Genomic DNA, 19,851 nt, shown 5'->3' with positions numbered 1-19,851 from the left:
AGCACTGCGGGACTCTGCCACCCTCAGCAGCGGCGGCCGTGCGGGAGCAGGGCGGCTCACCTGCACCACGGCCTCGCCGAGGAAGCGGATCAGCTCCACCAGGAACAGGCTGAGCACGCTGAGCAGGCACCGCGGGACGGCGAAGAGCGCCCGCAGCTTCCGCTGAACCGTCCCCTCGGAGCTGAGAACAGGGAACGTCAGAGCCAGAGCGCCGCAGGCACGGATCTCCATCCCAGGCAGACCCTCGGCAGCGCATCCCAGCTCCACAGCCACCAAATCAGGGGCAGAAAGGCTGGGGCCCTGGTTCCACAGGCTGCCCCTAAATGGCCCAAACCCGCCTGAAGCAGCCCCAAAACGCGGTCCATGGACCCAGAGCAGCGGGAGCCCGGGGAGCGGCAGCGCAGCTCCAGGGAATCCCGTCCAAGAGCTCCGCCGTGGGCAGGTCTGAGGCTCCCTCTCATGGCCAGCGCCACGAGGGGAGCCGGGAGATCCACTCGGGTTCCTCTTCCCAGAAAAACACAAAGCGAAGAGTGCATAGGGCCAGGCCGGGAGGAAACCCCGACCCACCGGGACAGCAGCGGTTCGGGGGAAGGAGCGACCCCAGGATGACCCAAACCCTGAGGATTTCCCCCATTTTGTCCCCGTGACCAAATCTCCCATTCCCCGGCATCCCGGCCGAGGTGCGCGATGGGATCCCATCTGAGGAAACCCCGGCGAGGCCGGAGCAGCGACCGGGCTGTGATCCCTGCAGGAATGTCCCCTCACCTGATCACTGGTGCTTTGGGGCCTTTCCCCGCCTGGGCCAGGCCCCGGCCAGACTCACAGGGCTGCAGCTGTCCCTGGGATGGGCTGGGACCCGGGGAAGGCACGGGCAGGGCACGAACCGGCTCAGACAAGCCGCAGGGCAGCCGGGGATCCAGCGGACCCCGCCGGGCTGTGCTCCTGCCCCGTTCACGGCTCTGAGCCTCTCTCCGGGAACACACCGGGATCGGAACTTCCCCCAGGAGCGCCCTGGGCTCTGCTCCCCCCAGCACCCCGGTTTGGCGGGACCCGCTCCGCTCCCCGAACATCCCGGGACCCGCGCCCCCCTCCAGAAACCCCCGGTCCCGATCCCAGCGAGGAATTAAATTAAATTAAACAATTAAACCCCTGCAATCTGCCAGTGAAACGAGCGAGACCGGCCCAGGCCCGCCGGGAGCCCCGACACCGGCAGCGCCGGGACCCACCCGCACCCCCCGCCCTGCTCGGGGTCCCTTCACCGGCGGCCCCGGCACGGGGAGTCCCGGTACCTCCTTCGGTTCTTCCTCCCGGGGCGGGGCGGGGGCACCGGGGGCACCGGGGGCGTGCGGGGGGCACCGGGCGGGCCCGGCGTGCGGCGGGGGGCGCCCGGCGCCATGGAGGAGCCCCGCCCCCGGGACAGGCCCCGCCCCCGCCACGGGGAGCCCCGCCCCGGGACAGGCCCCGCCCCTTCCAGCTCTATTAATATCGCTTTTGGTCACGCCCACCACGATATGGTCACGCCCCCTCGTTGACTGACAGCCGCCCAGAAAGGGGAGGGACCGCGCTGGGGGCGGGGCCTGGTGGGCGGGAGTGCGGGCGCGCCCACGGATGATTGACAGCGCTTATGGCCAATCAAAGGCTGCAGGGCCCCTCCAGTGTCACCGCCCACCCGGGGATCCCCGCGGGTCACGTGAGCGGGAAATGGGAGCTATGTATGCAAATGTATGCAAATTATATGTTAATGAAGGGCCCGCCAGCAGCGCGGGGTGACAGCCGGGGAGATGGGCGGGGTCCGAGAGGGGACACGAGGGTGGGGACACGGGGAGAACCCAGGGGGACAGGGAGGGGGGGACACGGGGGGGACACCTGGGGGCCACGTGGGGCGGGGGGGACACGAAAGGAGTGACACGAGGTGGGGGTGTCCCACCGGGACACCGGGAGGGGGGGTGACACGAGGTGTGGGGGGCCTGCAGGGACACGGGGGATGACACGAGTTGGGTGTCCCGCGGGGACACGGGGGGGTGACACTCGGGGACACGGGGGGGTGACAGGAGGTGGGTGTCCCGCGGGGACGCGGGGCCGGCCCACGGCCAGGTGAGGCCGCCCCGGGGCGGTGCCGCGGTCTCGCCCCACGCCCACGCCCGGCCCCGCGTGCGGAAGCTCCGGGCGCGGCCCCGGCCCGAGCGCAGGTGAGAGCGGGGCCGATCCCGGGGGGCGCGGGGGGCCGTGAGGAGGGGGCGGCGTGGCGGGGCGATGCTGAGCTGGCCGGGAAGAGCCTCGGGGACACGCGGGGACAGCGGCCCGGCCGTGCGGGGGAGTGACCGGCTGCCCGGACACGCCGCGCGACACGGGCGGGGACCCCCGGGCTGCTCTGCTGTCCCCTCGGGTTTCTGTCACTGCACACGGACCATGGTCGGGACTTCGCGTGTCCCCCGTGTGTCCCCGTGTCCCCCCATCCCTCGTGTGTCACCCTCTGTGTCTCTGTCCCCGTCCCCCCTCATCCTGTGGCCGTGTCCTCCCCATCCCATGTCCCGTCTCCTCCTGTCACCCCTGTGTCCCTCCTCCCTTCCCCGTGTCCCCTGGCTCACGTTTCCCACGTCCCTCCACGTCCTCGTGTCCTCACCGTGTCCCCCCTGTCGCTACATGTGGCCCCATCCCTCGTGTGTCCCCTGTCCCGTGTGTCCTCCCCTTGTCCCTAATGTCCCTCTGTCCCCTGTCCCGCTCACATCCCACTCTCGCCCCCATCCCTCGTGTCCCCTTGTCCCTCCTGTCCCTCTGTCCCCTCCTTTCTCAGCTCGTTTTCTTTCCCCGAACCCACCGCAGCTTCTGCTTTCGGGCCGCGGTGCCGCCCCCGCGCCCACGCTGGAGACGGAGCTGGGGGGCCTCGCCCGCCCCCCGAAAGCGGAACCTCGCGGGGGGATCCCGGCCCGGCCCGGTTCCTCTTTCGGGCCCCGGGGTCACGAGTGCCGCCGGTGTCCCCAGGCCATGGACCCCCCCCCCCCCGGCGGGTGCGCCTCAAGCCCTGGCTGGTGGCCCAGGTGAGCAGCCGCCGCTTCCCGGGGCTCCACTGGCTCGACCCCGAGCGCCGCCGCTTCGTCATCCCCTGGGGACACGCCACCAGGAACCCCCCGGGACCCCAGGAGCACGACACCATCTTCAAGGTGACACCGCGGGCGCGGGGGGGGGGCACGGACAGTGGGGACAGTGGGGACAGTGGGGACGTGGGGTGGAGGCGACGGGTGATGGGGTGACAAGGGGGACACGGCGTGGGGACAGAGGGATAGGGGCAAATGGAACGGGGGCGGCAGGTGAGGGCAGGTGAGGCAGGTGGGAACATGGTGACAATGGGGGTGTGGGGGACAAGGGACAGGAGTGACACGGTGGGGGTGACGAGGATGGTGGGGGACAGGGGACGGGCGGTGTCGGGGGATGTTGGGGGACAGGGGACGGGCGGTGTCGGGGGATGTTGGGGGACAGGGGAGGCGGTGTCGGGGGACGATGGACGGCGGGACGCCAGGCCGGGGGCGCCGGGCGCTGACCCCCGCCCCGCTCAGGCGTGGGCGCAGGAGACGGGCCGGTTCCGGGCCGGGGACCCCCCGGACCCCCCCCGCTGGAAGGCCACGCTGCGCTGCGCCCTCAACAAGAGCCGCGAGTTCCGGCTGCTGCTGGACGGGCCCCGCGGGTCCCCGGCGCAGCCCTTCCGCATCTACGAGCTCTGCGAGGAGCCCCCCGGGGCCGCAGGTACGGGGGGGCTCTGAGGGCCCCCGAAACCCCTGCACCCCACAAGGACCTGGCGTCCTACAAGTCCCCACACCCACAAAGCTCCAGCACCCCGTGAGGTCCCAGCCCCCCCCACCCTACAAGGACCCAGCGCCCCCAGAGACCTGCCCCCCACAAGGGACCCACCCCCCAGTGCCCCCCCCAGTATCCCCCAGCACCCCCAGTTCCCTCTGCGTCCCGCAGCCCTCTCTCCCTTGCAGACGGGGGGGACGAGGATGACTATGGCTGCAGCGGGGAGGAAGATGTCAGCCAGGTATCTGGGGGGGCTCGGGGCGGGGGGACCCCCAAACCGGGGACACCTCGAGGGCCAGGGGTCCCAGTGACGCCCCCTCTGCCCTGCAGCTGCAGAAGATGACATCCCTGAGCATCGATGGTGAGTGGGGGGCTCGGGGTGGGGCGGGGCCTTGGGGGGGGGCTGGGCTGTGCCCTCTGACCCCCCTCTCTGCTCCAGACACGCAGCACGGGGGGGACCTGCTGCCCCCCTATCCCTGGCCCAAGGAGGAGCCCCCCCCCTTTGTGCCCTTTGTGCCTCCCCCCCCGGCTCTGCTCCCGGGGGAGGCGGGGGGCACCCATGGGACCCCCGAGCTGCTCCCCACTGCCCTCGCCGAGACGGGGCCCCCCCTGGGCCCCCCGGGACCCTCGGCCACCTGCCCGGTGGCACCGACGGAGCACCTGATCCCCGACCTGCTCGTCAGCCCCCACATGCTGCCACGTGAGCGGGGCTGGGGGCGCATGGGGGGCATGGGGGGCATGGGGGGCATGGGGGGCATGGGGGGGCATGGGGGGTGGGACACAGGTGGCCACGGGAGTGGCCGTGGGATTAGTGGGAGTGGCCACAGGGTCGCTGGGTGAGGGTGGCCACGGGTGGGTGGATTGGGGGGGCTGGATTGTGGTACAGGGTGGCTGTGGGATGGATTGGGGTGGCCAGGGCTGTCTGTCTGTCTGGGGTGGCCAGGGCTGTCTGGGGTGGCCAGGGCTGTCTGTCTGTCTGGGGTGGCCAGGGCTGGCTGTCTGGGGTGGCCATGGGCTGTCTGTCTGTCTGGAGTGGCCAGGGATGTCTGTCTGTCTGGAGTGGCCAGGGCTGTCTGTCTGCCTGGGGTGGCCAGGGCTGTCTGTCTGGGGTGGCCATGGGCTGTCTGTCTGTCTGGAGTGGCCAGGGCTGTCTTTCTGCCTGGGGTGGCCAGGTCTGTCTGTCTGGGGTGGCCAGGGCTGTCTGTCTGTCTGGCGTGGCCAGCTGCAGCAGCCCTGGGAGCTCCCTGGCCCGCTGACCCCGTGCCCTCCGCAGTGACCGACCTGGAGCTGAAGTTCCAGTACCGGGGCCGGCAGGTGAGCGCCCTGACCGTCAGCAACCCGCACGGCTGCCGGCTGTTCCACAGCAGCCTGGAGCCCACGCGGGAGCAGGAGGAGCTCTTCGGGCCCCTGACGCTGGAGCAGGTGCCCTTCCCCTCTCCCGACGCCATTCCCAACGAGAAGCAGCGCTTCTACACCCACCAGCTGCTGGACGTGCTGGACCGAGGGCTCATCCTGGAGCTCCAGGGCCAGGATCTCTTCGCCCTGCGCCTCTGCCAGTGCAAGGTCTTCTGGACAGGGCCCTGTGCCGCCCCCCAGCCCGGCCCCAACCCCATCCAGAGGGAGACAAGGACCAAGCTCTTCAGCCTCGAGGGCTTCCTCAACGGTCAGAGGGCAGGGGGTGGCCCGGGGCCCTTGAGGGCAACGGAGTGGGATGGAGAGGTCAGGGGGTGGCACAGGGGCACCTGCTGGCGTGGGGGGGACAAAGGTGTAGTGGGGACACCAGGTGGGATGGGGGACAGCAGGTGGGATGGGGGGACACCAGGTGGGATGGGGGACAGCAGGTGGCACATGGGCACGGGGTGGGATGGGGGATGGAGCTGGGATGGGGTCACCAGCTGCTCTTGGAGTTGCCCTCGGGTGCCGTGGGTGGGAAGTGGTGGCCCCCACGGGCCCGGGGCCCTGTCCTGTCCCTCAGCTCGGCCTCGGGCCCCACAGGCCTCATCCAGTTCCAGAAGGGGCAGACCCCCACCCCGCCCCCCTTCGAGATCTTCCTCTGCTTCGGAGAGGAGTGGCCGGACCAGAAGCCCAAGGAGAAGAAGCTGATCACGGTGCAGGTGAGGGCCGGCCCCGCGGGGACACGGGGGGTCCCAGCCCGTGTCCCAGCCCGTGGTGACACGGGGGGGTCCCTCCCCAGTGTCCCCGCCCGTGACTCCACCCGCGGTGACACGGGGGGTCCCAGCCCGTGTCCCCGCCCGTGTCCCCGCCCGTGACCCCACCCGTGGTGACACGGGGGATCCCAGCCCGTGTCCCTGCCCGGTGTCACTGCCTGTGGTGACACGGGGGATCCCAGCCCGTGTCCCCGCCCGTGACCCCGCCCCGCCCCGCAGGTGGTGCCGGTGGCCGCCCGGCTGCTGCTGGAGATGTTCTCCGGGGAGCTGTCCTGGTCGGCCGACAGCATCCCGCTGCAGATCTCGCACCCCGACCTCAAGGACAGGATGGTGGAGCAGTTCAAGGAGCTGCACCAGCTCTGGCAGAGCCACCAGCGGCTGCCGCCGGCGCAGCCCCCGCCCGGCCCCGCGGCAGGACCCTGGGGGCTGCCCCCCGGCCCCCTGCCCCACTGACAGTGACATGGGGACACGGGGACAGCCCTGGCACTGCCCCCCGGGCGAGTCGCTCCGTGGCCATCTCGGCTGGTGGGGCCCGGGCCACCCATCCCAGAAAACAGGGGCTGGGGGTGCCCAGGCCTGGGGAGGCACAAAGCAGCCCCAGCCCTGAGAGAAGAACCAGAGGGACCTGGGGAGGTTTAATTTATTTTTTCAGTTTTTTGTTGTTTTTATTGTTCTCGAGATGGCTACACACCCCCGGAGGGAACCGCATGCGCCCGCCCGCCCTGCCCGCACTCGAGCCACGCCTCCGCCCCAGAGCCAAACCAAACCAAACCCAAAGAGGAAAAAAAGAAAAAAAAAACAAACAAGAAAACAAACTAAAAAAAGCAGAACAAAATAAAATATAAATCTCTATTTGCAGAGTCCGTCTGGCCCGTGTCGTCTCGGGGAGTCGGCAGCAGGCAGGCCACGGTGGGCTCAGGGGGGCAGCGCCCCACGACCCCCACACTGACCCCCCATCTTCCTAAACAATTTGTACTGTTTGCTTTTTGTTTGTTTCTTTTCCTTCTTTTTTTTTTTTTTTTTTTTGTCTCCATGTCACAGAGAGTTTTGTCTCTTTCTTTTGCTGCCGGGCGAATCCGATGGACCCGTGTGGCTCCTGTGGCTCTGCAGTCGGGGTCGGGCGGTGCTCGAGGCGTGGCCGAGCCCCGAGTGACCACCGGGCAGGGCGGGGTCACCACGCCCTCCTCCCGGGCTCCGGGACGCGCTGGAGCGGGCAGAGCCCTCGGCTGATTGTGGGACACATTCTTGGGTTGCTGTTTCCTGTCTTCTCCTTAAAGACATTCCTGGCAGGAGGAGGAGGAGGAGGGAGCTCAGCCCCGTGTCCCCGTGTCCTGAGGGGCGGGGGGAGCCCGAGGCCTGAGCCCCGTGTCCCCGTGTCCCCATGTCCCGTGTCCCGAGGGGTGGGGGCAGCCCGGAGCTCAGCCCCGTGTCCCCGTGTCCCCGTGTCCCCAGGGCAGGGGCAGCCCGGAGCTCAGCCCCGTGTCCCCATGTCCCCGTGTCCCCATGTCCCCGTGTCCCCATGTCCCCGTGTCCCGAGGGGCGGGGCAGCCCCGGGCCACGCCCTTACCTGGGAGACAGGAGCCGCGAGGAGCCGGAGCTATCGGAACAGGCGGGTGAAGTCCCTCAGAGCCCAGCAGACTTGTTTACATTCCTCAGCACTGCAACACAAGGGGGGACACCGGGGGGACATCAGGGGACGTTCGGGACGCAGGGAAGGTGTCCTGCTGGGGGTGGGGGCTGGGCCCCAAGGTGCTGGCAGAGACAAAGGGACAATGCCAGGGCAGGAGGAGGTGGCAGCCCCGGACTGGCCAGGGAGGAGAGCTGTGTGCCACCACGGGGGGCTGGGGACACCTGGCCCCCGGGATTTGTGCAGGGATGAGAAGGAGCAGGCACAGGCAGTGATGTTCCCCAAACAGCTGGTGGCCCTGGAAGGGACAGGCCCGGGCAGGGCTGGCAGCTGGAGCAGTGACTCAGGGATGAGCAGGTGGCTGGGGCAGGCAGAAAAACCCAGAGAAACTCGTCGGGTGACCAAAGCCCCGGGGCTCTGGGCAGGCACAGGGCACAGGGCACAGGGCACAGCCCAGCAGCACGGGCAGCCCCAAGGGGGGACCCGCTGCACTCACCTGGTGACCTGCTTGTGGAAGTCGGTGAGCTGTTTGTGTGTCACCTGGATGGCTCCGCCCGTGGTTTCCTTTGGCAGCCCCTTCAGGGAGCTCTCCAGCCAGCGGCAGAACGTCTGTGCCCGGGGGCAGGGAGGAACTCGAACCTCGAACGGGGAGCCCGGCTCGGCCGGGGCGCCTCGGCACAGCTCGGGGGTCCCAGGGGTCTGTCCCTCCCTCACTCTGGGCTCCCTCCTGTGCCCCTGGTGTCCCCCCCCTCCCTCTGGGGGTCCCTCTGTCCCCCTAGGGGTCCCTTCCCATCTCCCTGGGTGTCCCCCCCTGGGGCTCCCCCCTCCCTCTGGGGTTCCCTTCCCGTCCCCCTGGTGTCCCTCCTGTCCCTCTGGGGGTCCCTCTGTCCCCCTAGGGGTCTCTTCCCATCTCCCTGGGGCTCCCTCCTGTCCCCTGGTGTCCCCCCTGTCCCCCTAGTGTCCCTCCTGCCCCTCTGGTGTCCCCCCTGTACCCCTGGTATCCCCCCTGGTGTCCCTCCTGTCCCCCTGGGTGTCCCCCCTGGTGTCCCTCCTGTCCCCTCGGTGTCCCCCTGCCCTCACCGGGCGGTCGATCTGCATGATCTCCCAGAGCACCTCGGCGACGTCGGGCAGGGTGTAGGGCGGGAGGCAGAAGCAGCAGGTCTGCAGGAGCTGGTTCACCAGCTGCTGCCCCAGCTGCGCCATCACCTGGTTGATGAGCTCCTTCCGCACCTCAAAGTCCTCCTCGTGCTGCGGGAGCAAGGACAGGGGCTGGCCAGGGACACCCCAATTCCGGGGACAGGGACACCCCAGTTCCAGGGACAGGGGCACACCAATCCTGGGGACAGGGACACACTGATCTTGGGGACAGGGACACACTGATCTTGGGGACAGGGACACACTGATCCTGGGGACAGGGACACCCCAATCCCGGGGACAGGGAGGAGCTCCTTGCTCTGCAGGCGGCTCCCAGAGCTTCTGTCAGCAGCAGAGGGGACAGCAGGGTGGCTGGTGGGGACAGCAGGACGGGGCTGGTGAGGGTGACGGGGCTGATGGGGCAGCGGGAGGTGGCCCTGCCGTGGCACTGCAGGGTGGCACTGGGGCTGCGGGTCCCTCCCCCGGTGACCCCGGGATGTCCCCACGTGCCACCCACGTCGTTGGCCAGCCCGGTGTGCACGAGGTCGCGCAGGAACTTCATGACGCTGCAGTTGGCGTCGCGGTGGTCCAGCGTGGTGGCGGCGGTGGCCCACTGCAGGATGGGGATCATCACCTGGCTGCGCAGCAGCGTCACCGGGCTGCGCTGGATGAACCTGCGGGGACACACGGGGGTCAGGGGGCAGGCAGGGACAGGGCTGGGACACAGGTCAGGGGGCAGGGAAGGGACGGGACACGGGTCAGGGGGCAGGAAGGGACAGGGGGTCAGGGGGCAGGGAAGGGACAGGGGGTCAGGGGGCAGGGAAGGGACAGGGCAGGGACACAGGTCAGGGGGCAGGCAGGGACAGGGGGGCACGGCAGGGGACATGGGTCAGGGGGCAGGGAAGGGACAGGGCTGTGACAGGGCTGGGACAGGGCTGGGGACAGGGGTGTCGGGGGGCACAGCAGGGGACAGGGCAGGGGACATGGCTGTGGCAGGGCTGTGACAGGGCAGGGACAGGCTGTGACATGGCTGTGACAGGGCTGTGACAGGCCATGGGACATGGCTGTGACGGGCTGTGACAGGCAGGAGCAGGTGGCACCTGGCTGCCAGGCGGAACAGGTCGTCCACGGTGTCCGGGTGGTTCTGCAGGCCGTTGGGCTGCTCCAGGAGCTGGAAGGTGGGGATGCAGAGAGCCTGGGGACAACAGGGATCATCCATCAGCAACAGGAGCACTGCTCAGCTGCCCTGCCCTGCAGGAACAGTGTCACACCCTGCAAGTGTCCAAGGACGGGCTGGAGGGGGCTGGGGACAGCCTGGGGCCGTGGCGGGTGTCCCTGCCCACGGACAGGCTCCAAGGTCCCTTCTCACCCAACACCCAAACCAGTTTGGGATTCTGCACAGACTGGACACTGGGGAACCCTCCTCCTGGACAGGGCTGCAGTCCCAGCCCTGGAGGGACGTGGCACGGGGACAGGGCGGGGTGGCCCTGTGAGCACTGCCCAGCCCAGGGGATGCTGAGCCCCGGGCAGGGCCCCACCTGCAGCATGTCCAGCAGGCCCTGCCTGCAGCCCTCCTCCATGCCGTACTCGTCCACCAGGATGCTGCCCAGGTAGAGGAAGCAGGAGTGCTGGTGTTCCCGGTACACATTCACCATCTGGGGAGACAGGGATGCTGCACGGGTGTGCCCTGACCCCAGAGCCCCCTGTGCCAGCTGCCAGCCCATCCCCGTGGGCAGGGACACACAGACACAGACAGACAGACACACAGACACACGGGGCTCCACCACCTCCCAGCAGCCCCCAGCTCTCCCAAAGCCTCTCTCCTCCCCAGGGGTTTATGTGGAATTCCCCAGACTGCCAGGATCCACTGCAGCACCTCCCAGTGCCCACAGCCACCCTGCGACCTGAGCCAGTTCCTGAGCCCCAGCACTGTCCCAGCAGTGTCCCGGCCCCCCAGCAGTGTCCCAGCAGTGTCCCAGCCCCCCAGCACTGTCCCAGCAGTGTCCCAGCCCCCCAGCAGTGTCCCAGCAGTGTCCCAGCCCCCCAGCACTGTCCTAGCACTGTCCCAACAGTGTCCCTGCAGTGTCCCCCTGTTCCCCAGCAGTGTCCCCCATCCCCAGCAGTGTCCCAGCCCCCCAGCACTGTCCCAGCAGTGTCCCAGCAGTGTCCCCAGCCCCACCTGCGTGACCAGGGGCTGCAGCAGCGCGGCCGAGCCCTTGCAGTGTCCCAGCCCCCCAGCAGTGTCCCTGCAGTGTCCCTGCAGTGTCCCCCCATCCCCAGCAGTGTCCCCAGCCCCACCTGCGTGACCAGGGGCTGCAGCAGCGCGGCCGAGCCCTTGCCCACGCAGCGCACGGCGAAGCGCAGGCAGCGGCAGCAGCGCTCCACGATGCGGTTGTCGGCACTGTGCTTGTTCAGGGTCTCCGACAGCACCGGCCAGATCTGCAGGGACACGTGTGAGGATCACAGCCCACCCTCAGGCACACCCAGCCCCTGCCAGCCCCCACTGGGGATGGCACTGAGGGAATAAAGCTTTATTAGAGCTGTTCATCCCCCCAGTGGCAAAGGGGACACGGGCAGGGAATCAAACTCCTGGGACATCCCGGAGCCAGGGCCCCTTCCCGAGGGCTGCAGCCTCAAACCTCCCCCTCCACACCCCAATCCCTGCAGGAGGGACAGGAGGGTGCTCACAGCTCCCCCCGTGCAGCCCTGCGCAGACACAGGGACTGGGACTCTGTACAACACCTCAGGTACCCCACAGCTGGAAACCCCCACCCCAAACCCAGCAGAACCCTCTCCCCACATGCCAGCCCTCTCCCACGCACCTCCTGAATGACTTTTTGGCACGGGTGGACCTGGCCGTTCTCGACAATGGGGTTGGTGTGTCTGTGGGAACAGCCAAGGGTTGGGGGTTTGGGGTCAAAGCCAAGAACACGGCTGGAGCTGTGGGGAAGCAGAGACCCCCAGCCCACTGCCAAGGGCTGGGAGAAGGAGCACTGCAGACTGAGGCTCTGGGAGCAGCTCCTCCCTCACCTGAAGATGACGGCGAGTCGATCCAGGGGCACTGTGGGGTCTGAGGAGAGGCCATTGCTCGGCTCCTGGGACAGCAGCTGGAAAGTGAGGGAAAGGGACAGGATTTCAGGATTTCAGGTAGCCCTGAGCCCAGGAAGGCACTGCCTGGACACCAACCCCAGCAGCAGCAGCAGCTCCTCAGGTGGGACCTGGGGAAGGGCTCAGACCTGGACGTGCCCTGGGCTCTGTCCCCACGGAACCAGTGACAGCATGAGAGGAACAGCCTCAGGCTGTGACAGGGCAGGCTCAGGTGGATACTGGGGAACCTCTTCCTGGCCCTGGCACGGCTGCCAGGCAGGGGTGGAGTGCCCATCCCTGCACTGAAAAGCCCTGTGGATGTGGCACCTGGGGACACGGGCAATGGTGGCCCTGGCAGTGCTGGGGACGGACTCAAGGGGCTCCAGGGATTCTCCAACCCAAACAATCCCTCTGCTCTAGGATACTCCTCTGGCTCCGAGGACACAGTGCTGCAGCAGGGCTGGGGCCTGGCCATGTCCCCAGTGTCCCAGTGTCCCCAGTGTCCCAGCCAGGCTCACCTTCTTGAGCGCCAGCACCTGCACGGCGCAGAGCTCGCTCAGGCACTCCGAGATCTTGTCCAGGGGCAGCCGGGCCAGCACCAGCGCTGTCCCTGCAGGGACACAGGGGACAGGGCTGCAGCACTGCAGGGACATGGCATCCCCACCTGGGAGGGCTCCCCTGCAGCTGAACACGGCTCTGGTTGAGCTGAAACACCCCAGCCCCAGCAGGGAGTGATGCTGCCATGAGGGACAGCACGAGGCCAGCTGGTGTCCCCAGTGTCCCTGTCCCAGCCCAGCAGCACCACCTGGGCTGGGAAGCTCCAGTGAAAATGCTGCAGGGCTCCCAGCCGTGGAACCACCCCAGGGAAAACCTCCCTGGCTCGTTCTAAGGGAGGGGGAGCAAACCCTGCAGCAGGGAGAGGAGCAGCTCGGGCAGTGCTGATCCCTGGAACAAAGGGAGTTTTGGCTCCCATGGCAGCACAGGACTGCAGGGAAGGCTCCCTGGCTCTGGGGTGGAGGTTCCAGCAGTGCTGGAACTCACTGGAAATCCTCAACCACATCCCCAAAACCAGCTGTGGTTAAAGAGACTCATGGTGCCCAGTCCAGTGAGACACCAACACTCTGAGTGTAAACTGGAGTTAAAAATCTCCATTCTTGAGCCCAAACTCTCTAAAATGACCAATACTCCCAAATTTCCAGCCCCTGTGTCCAGCAGGAGTTTGGCTGGAGCAGTGACCCACTGCCAGCCTGGCTCTCAGCACTTCCCTCATGTTCTTCCCACAGATCCAGCCCAGGACAGTCCCTGAGCTCTGTCCCAGGGATGGGGACAGTTACCAACCCAGGACTGATTTCTGCCTCCAGCCCCAAGGGAACTCCTGAGGATGCTCTGCGTGTGGAATGGACTTGGGGCACATCAGGACAAACCCCATGAGGATGGGGCTCAGCACCCTGGGGAGCAACTCCCACGGACACCCCAACAGATCCCATGGACACCCTGGCAGATGCCCTGGATGCCTCTGCAGATCCCAGGGATAACTCCCCAGATCCCACAGATAACCCCTCAGAAACCACAGGTAACCCTATAGACCCCACAGATAACCCCAGAGATCCCACAGATCACCTCCCAGACCCCACAGACTGCAGGGACGCCTACCCTTGAGCAGGTAACCCCATAGACCCCACAGATAACCCCCCAGACCCCAGGAATAACCCCCCCAGGATCACCCCCCAGACCCCATAGATAACCCCCCAGATAACCCCCAGCCCCCAGCCCAGCCCCAGCCCAGCCCACGTACCCTTGAGCAGATAAGCCCCCAGACCCCACAGATAACCCCAGGGATAACCCCAGCCCAGCCCACACACCCTTGAGCAGATAACCCCCCAGACCCCAGGGATAGCCCCCAGACCCGATAACCCCCCAGTCCCCAGGATAACCCCAGGGATAACCCCAGATAACCGCCAGCCCCAGCCCAGCACGCACCCTTGAGCAGATAACCCCCCAGACCCCACAGATAACCCCAGGATAACCCCCAGTCCCCAGGATAACCCCAGCCCACCCCCAGCCCCAGCCCAGCACGCACCCTTGAGCAGATAACCCCCCAGACCCCACAGATAACCCCAGGATAACCCCCAGCTCCCATAGATAACCCCCCAGATAACCCCCAGCCCCCAGGGATAACCCCAGCCCACCCCCAGCCCCAGCCCAGCACGCACCCTTGAGCAGATAACCCCCCAGACCCCAGGGATAACCCCCAGACCCGATAACCCCCCAGTCCCCAGGATAACCCCATAGATAACCCCAGCCCACCGCCAGCCCCAGCCCAGCACGCACCCTTGAGCAGCCCCACGGCCGCCTCGGGGGACAGGGCGAAGGAGTCGAGGGCGCGGGCGATCTCCAGCAGCCCCGAGAAGTGCTGCGCCATGTGGTCGCGGCACACGGAGCAGATGTTGTGGATGGCCTTGGCCGCGGCCGACGCCAGCCGCCGGTCACACAGCCCCTTCATCAGGTAGCCCAGCACGGGGTCTGCGGGCACAGGGGTCGGGGGGGTCAGGGTCACCCCAAAATTTCCCTGGTCTGCCTCACAACGATCCAAGATCGGAGACCCCCGGACCCCAGCGCTCGCTCTGGGCTGAGTCCTGGCCTGCCTGAGCTGGGTGCTGGTTCTGCAGGTACAAGCTGAGAGCTGTGCTTCCACACCTGCTCCTCAGAGCAACAGGCCTGTGCACACAACAGCCCAGAAACCTCCCCAGCTTCTGGCCACAGGCCACTCGCTTTGGAAAAGATATAAAAATAACTTTCTGAAGAGACTTTTGAGATCTCTTTCTCCCCACGGACAGAAGATGTGTCTATGGGCTGGAGACCAGGAGGATGCATCCCATCTGTTGGCAGCTATTCCCCATCCTTCTCTCTTTCTCCCTCCCCTTTTACTTTGTTTCCTTTACCTCTCTCTCTCTCCTTTATCTCTCTCCTCTATCTCTCTCCCTCTCCTCTATCACAATAAAGTGACTGGCACTCAATAAAGTGCATTTTTGTTGCTGCTGAACAAAACCCGAGTCCCTTGCCGTTTGTCTTTTGCCCCCGGGGTGGAAGGAGCCAGCACAGCAGGCGGGGCAGGGACTCACCCAGGAACTGCGGGTTCCTGTCCACCACCTCGCTCATCTCGCCCACCAGCTCGATGCTGGTGTAGCGCACGGCCGTGTGCACCGACTCGGGCAGCCGCACCACGCCCTCCAGCACCTCCACCAGCGTCGGGTTGTTCTCCCTGCGGGGCAGGCGGGGTCAGGGCGGGGACCGCAGGGGATGAACGGGACTGGGAACGGGACTGGGAATGGGACTGGGAATGGGACTGGGAACGGGACTGGGAATGGGACTGGGAACGGGACTGGGAATGGGACTGGGAACACTGGGGCAGGCGGGGTCAGGGGGCGGGGACCGCAGGGGATGAATGGGAATGGGACTGGGAATGGGACTGGGAATGGGAGCACACTGGGACAGGCTGGGCTCAGCACTGCCAGGCAGGGATCCACAGGGACTGAACTGGAATGGGACTGGAGCACACCAGGACAGGCCCTGCAGACAGGGAACACTGAGCACCTCCAGGGAGAGCCCCAGCACCGCCAGGGGCTCCTTATCTCCGGGGTGGGAGGCTGGGATGGGCTCCCAGAGCTCCCGGAACAAGACATTGGAAAACGAGCAGGAGCCAACTCAACACAGACACAGGAGCTGGTGACGTGAGGGGACTGAGGGGACGGGGAGAGGATTCCCAGCCTCACAAGGAAGGGAGGGATGGTGCTACCAGCGTCCTGGGGAGAGCAGTGATGGCAATCACAGCCTCCCAGAAAATAGAGGGATGGAATCAGTGTCCCAGGGCCAGGAGGACAGCATTCCAAGCCCAGGGAACAGAGGGATGGGGTCAGTGTCCCAGGGCCAGGAGGGACAGCATTCCAAGGGCAGGGAATAGAGGGATGGGGTCAGTGTCCCAGGGCCAGGAGGGACAGCATTCCAAGGGCAGGGAATAGAGGGATGGGGTCAGTGTCCCAGGGCCAGGAGGGACAGCATTCCAAGCCCAGGGAAGCCCAGCTGGGCTGTCCCACTGCTGGCAGCACACAGGGCTCGCTGTGGGCTCTCCACTCTGGGTGTCACCTGTCTGTGCTTCCACTGTCACTGACACAGGAGGAAACACTTTCAGTGACTTAACCTTCTCTAAAGATACCTAGGAAAACTCCACCTGGATGTGGAAGGATCCCCCAGGGAAGGTTTGGGTGGGAAGGGACCCCGGAGCCCCTGCAGTGCCACCCTGCCATGGCAGGGACACGTCCCGCTGTCCCAGGCTGGTCCAGGCTGGCCCTGGGCACTGCCAGGGACAGGAACAGCCCTGGGACAGGTGTGTGATTGTGTCACACGGAGCAGCCCTGGCCCCTGGCCCCTGGCAGCACTCACTGGTCGACGCTCTTGGCGATGGAGGCCATGATGAAGAGCACGGCCTCTGTCACCTCCCAGGGCGGGTTCCCGTCCTTGAGCGTGGCGTAGAGCTGCAGGGGGACAGTCACCACCATCACCAACCCATCACCAACCCCCAGAGCCCTGCTCCTGACCCCTCCCAACCCCAACTCCCACCCCAAAGGTGGGCCTGCAGAAACCTGACATTGCACAGGCCAGCCTGACTGTGGGACCACAGTGACTTTCCCAAAAAACCAGGAGTCAGAAACCTGCTGCTCCCACCCCTCCTGCTGCTCCTGCTCTCCCATCCCTCCTGCTGCTGCTCCCATCCCTCCTGCTGCTGCTGCTGCTGCTCCCATCCCTCCTGCTGCTCCTGCTCTCCCATCCCTCCTGCTGCTCTCCCATCCCTCCTGCTGCTCCTGCTCTCCCACCCCTCCTGCTGCTCCCACCCCTCCTGCTGCTCTCCCATCCCTCCTGCTGCTGCTGCTCCCACATCTCCTGCTGGTCCCACATCTCCTGCTGCTCTCCCACCCCTCCTGCTCCCTATGTGTCTCACCCCCTCCAGTCCCGAAGCCAGCCAGGGCTGGGTGACCCCCCTGGCAGTTCCCTCAGCCCCCTGCAGCCCCGCAGACCCACCTGAGCAAAGCACTCCACGGAGCCCACCAGGAAGATGAGGTCCTTCACCAGGTCCGAGACGCGCATGCGGAACTCGCCGAAGTCGTCGGTCTCCTCGGGGACTCCCTCCTGGGGGAGGGGGAGAGATCAGGGGCTCAGGGGGCAGCTCAGGGAGCAGCTCAGGGAGCAGCTCAGGGGGCTCAGACCCCACCCAGAGCAGCACCAGGGGTTGTTGGAAGGAGACCAGCGTCCCTGCCCTGCTGGGGGGACTGGAGCTGTGCCAGGGAAACCAGCACCAGCCTGAGCAGACGCTGTGTTCCTGCTCCAGCAGGGAAGGGAAGGGCTGGGGAGCAGGGAGGAGGGAATAAACCACCCCAGACTGCATGGGAGAACTACAGTGGCTGGTGAGCTCTGCCAGCCTTACCCTACACAACTGCCTCAGGCAGGGACAGCACAGCTGGCAAATGGACACACACACCCCAGTGCTCTATAGGGACACAAACACACACCCCAGTGCTCTATAGGGACACATACACAGACCCCAGTGCTCTGTAGGGTCACACACACAGACCCCAGTGCTCTATAGGGACATATACACAGACCCCAGTGCTCTATAGGGACACACACACCCCAGTGCTCTGTAGGGTCACACACACCCCAGGGCTGTCCCACAGTGTCACCCACACCCAGGGCTGTCCCAGAGTGTCACACACACCCCAGGGCTGTCCCAGAGTGTCACCCACACCCCAGGGCTGTCCCACAGTGTCACCCACACCCAGGGCTGTCCCAGATGGTCACCCACACCCCAGGGCTGTCCCAGATGGTCACCCACACCCAGGGCTGTCCCAGATGGTCGCCCACACCCAGGGCTGTCCCACAGTGTCACCCACACCCAGGGCTGTCCCAGATGGTCGCCCACACCCCAGGGCTGCCCAGAGCCCCTCACATGGTCAGAGTCCAGCTGGCAGTGCCGTGCCAGCGCGTGCAGCAGGCGCTGGATGTAGGCTTTGAAGATGCTGTGGATCACAGCGTCATCTGTCTTGTACAGGTGCTCCCCCAGTCTGTACCAGAAGTTAAAGGAAATTTCCACCACCTGTTTGGAAAGAAAATTACAGCATTTTGTTACCAGCAGAACGTTTTCTCCCCTCTCTGTCAGTGGTCCCGAAGGACAAACACCAGCAGTGGTGGCAGCACAGACCTGTGCTGGAGCTGCTGTGCCACACAGTGGTGACACAGGCTCCCCCAGAGCCACCCAGTTCCTCTGCCTGTCACTCAGTAAAGGGCTTGGGACCCCCAGTGACCCTCAACAGCTGCCCCAGCTCCTGGCAGCCAAGGCCTGCCCAGCCCAGAACCACCTGAGAGGGGCTGGGGCTCTGGAGCAGCCCAGGCTGGAACTGCACACAGCCCCTTTGTGGGGGGATTTTAATTTATTGTGTGGTTACTGCACAAAACCACGAGTGTGGATTTGGTCAGCAGCAGCTGCAGAGCTCCTGCAGTATCCTGTGCCACTGATGGCCCAGGCTGGAACTGTACACAGCCCCTTTGTGGGGAGATTTTAATTTATTGTGTGGTTACTGCACAAAACCACGAGTGTGGATTTGGTCAGCAGCAGCTGCAGAGCTCCTGCAGTATCCTGTGCCACTGATGGCCCAGGCTGGAACTGTACACAGCCCCTTTGTGGGGAGATTTTAATTTATTGTGTGGTTACTGCACAAAACCATGAGTGTGGATTTGGTCAGCAGCAGCTGCAGAGCTCCACGTCCCTGTCAGCACTGATGGCACAGGATGAGCTCATGGCCAAGGAAAACTGAGTTTAACAGACCTGGCAAGGGAGGAGAAGGGTCCCAGGGACCCCAGGGAGAGTGTGGGGCCTGCTGGAGCTCAGCTGCCCTGCACCTCCCATGGCAAACCAGCCAGGCAGCAGCTTCCATCCACTGCACACAGGCAGGGATCAGCTACCAACACTTAATCAACGGTTTGGGAAGAATAAAGGATAAAGAATTAAATAAAGGATAAAGAGAGACCAGAACAATGATGAGTTTTGCCCCTAAGGCAGGTGGGTGGCAGCTCTGATGTGAACCAGCATTTGTCACACACAGGGCAAAACCCCAGGAACCCCAAAACCCCAGAGAGCTGGACTCTGACAGGTGGGAAAGCACTGGCAGGGGCTCTGGAGCTGCTCTGGCAGCCCCAGACTGGAAGGAAAGGGGAAAGCAGAGCCCTGCCCACAGTGCAGAGCAGGAACCACCGAGCCAGCAGCTCCCAGGGACTGGGCAGGGCTGTGGGGCAGCAGCAGGGGCAGCAGGGGCAGTGCACAGCCCCCTGTGCCTGGCCCCAGAGTGGGGCTGGGGCCAGGGTCTATAGGGTCACACACACACCCCAGTGCTCTGCAGGGTCACACACACCCCCCAGTGCTCTATAGGGTCACACACACCCCCGCCAGTGCTCTATAGGGTCACAAACACCCCCCAGCGCTCTATAGGGTCACACACACACCCCAGTGCCCTGCAGGGTCACACACACACCCCAGTGCTCTATAGGGTCACACACACACCCCAGTGCTCTGTAGGGTCACACACACGCCCCAATGCCCTGCAGGGTCACACACACGCCCCAGTGCCCTGCAGGGTCACACACACACCCCAGTGCTCTATAGGGTCACACACACCCCCCAGTGCTCTATAGGGTCACACACACACCCCAGTGCCTTGCAGGGTCACACACACACCCCAGTGCCCTGCAGGGTCACCCCCAGAGCCCGCCCAGCCCAGCCCTCACCTCGTACTGCGGGTGCCCGGCGCAGATGAGCAGCAGCTCCAGCGTGCGCAGGTCGCCCAGGCCCTGGCCCGGCGTGCACACGATCTTGTCCAGGAAGGTCTCGCACAGCTCGGTGAACACGCGGCAGTAGTTGAGCACCCTGCAGGGACAGGGGCTGCTCAGGGCTGGGCTGGGCCTGGCCAAGGTGTGCCCAGAGCACGGCAGCTGCAG

At 65.9% G+C, this 19,851-nt stretch overlaps 2 protein-coding genes across 2 annotated transcripts in view; one reads left to right on the top strand and one right to left on the bottom strand.

Annotated features, from left to right (window-relative positions):
• Positions 1-1,624: 1,624 nt before the first annotated feature.
• IRF5 (interferon regulatory factor 5) lies at positions 1,625-6,812 on the top strand. The gene is made up of 10 exons (XM_056482077.1): positions 1,625-1,712; positions 2,100-2,189; positions 2,824-3,161; positions 3,555-3,741; positions 3,981-4,033; positions 4,123-4,153; positions 4,232-4,492; positions 5,066-5,455; positions 5,788-5,906; positions 6,180-6,812. The coding sequence occupies exons 1-10, from the start codon at positions 1,625-1,627 to the stop codon at positions 6,411-6,413; spliced, it is 1,791 nt and encodes a 596-aa protein (XP_056338052.1). The 3' UTR covers positions 6,414-6,812.
• Positions 6,796-19,851, bottom strand: part of TNPO3 (transportin 3) — a 14,633-nt gene continuing 1,577 nt past the window's right edge. The window contains exons 2-18 of the mRNA XM_056482076.1: positions 19,642-19,845; positions 17,810-17,956; positions 16,885-16,992; positions 16,249-16,340; positions 14,931-15,070; positions 14,140-14,331; positions 12,327-12,418; positions 11,752-11,828; positions 11,544-11,604; positions 11,020-11,160; positions 10,260-10,376; positions 9,822-9,916; positions 9,239-9,395; positions 8,668-8,835; positions 8,084-8,196; positions 7,528-7,618; positions 6,796-7,243 (exon numbers count right to left, since the gene is read on the bottom strand). Coding sequence (XP_056338051.1) covers positions 7,558-7,618; positions 8,084-8,196; positions 8,668-8,835; positions 9,239-9,395; positions 9,822-9,916; positions 10,260-10,376; positions 11,020-11,160; positions 11,544-11,604; positions 11,752-11,828; positions 12,327-12,418; positions 14,140-14,331; positions 14,931-15,070; positions 16,249-16,340; positions 16,885-16,992; positions 17,810-17,956; positions 19,642-19,845 — 1,965 coding nt within the window. The 3' untranslated portion in view covers positions 6,796-7,243; positions 7,528-7,557. The remainder of the gene's footprint in view (positions 7,244-7,527; positions 7,619-8,083; positions 8,197-8,667; positions 8,836-9,238; positions 9,396-9,821; positions 9,917-10,259; positions 10,377-11,019; positions 11,161-11,543; positions 11,605-11,751; positions 11,829-12,326; positions 12,419-14,139; positions 14,332-14,930; positions 15,071-16,248; positions 16,341-16,884; positions 16,993-17,809; positions 17,957-19,641; positions 19,846-19,851) is intronic.

Source organism: Oenanthe melanoleuca, chromosome 1A (genome assembly GCF_029582105.1).
Source record: "Oenanthe melanoleuca isolate GR-GAL-2019-014 chromosome 1A, OMel1.0, whole genome shotgun sequence".
NCBI lineage: Eukaryota > Metazoa > Chordata > Aves > Passeriformes > Muscicapidae > Oenanthe > Oenanthe melanoleuca.
The sequence above is the reverse complement of the archived record's forward strand: the minus strand, read 5'-3'. Positions and strand labels throughout refer to the sequence as shown.

What these genes read in the sequence shown, in the direction of transcription:
- IRF5 (XM_056482077.1), top strand. Translation starts at nt 1,625, where the DNA reads ATGGCCAATCAAAGGCTGCAGGGCCCCTCCAGTGTCACCGCCCACCCG. An exon ending in AGCACGACACCATCTTCAAG is followed by an intron (nt 3,162 to 3,554) that starts GTGACACCGCGG and finishes CGCCCCGCTCAG; the next exon opens with GCGTGGGCGCAGGAGACGGG. An exon ending in AGAAGCTGATCACGGTGCAG is followed by an intron (nt 5,907 to 6,179) that starts GTGAGGGCCGGC and finishes CCCGCCCCGCAG; the next exon opens with GTGGTGCCGGTGGCCGCCCG.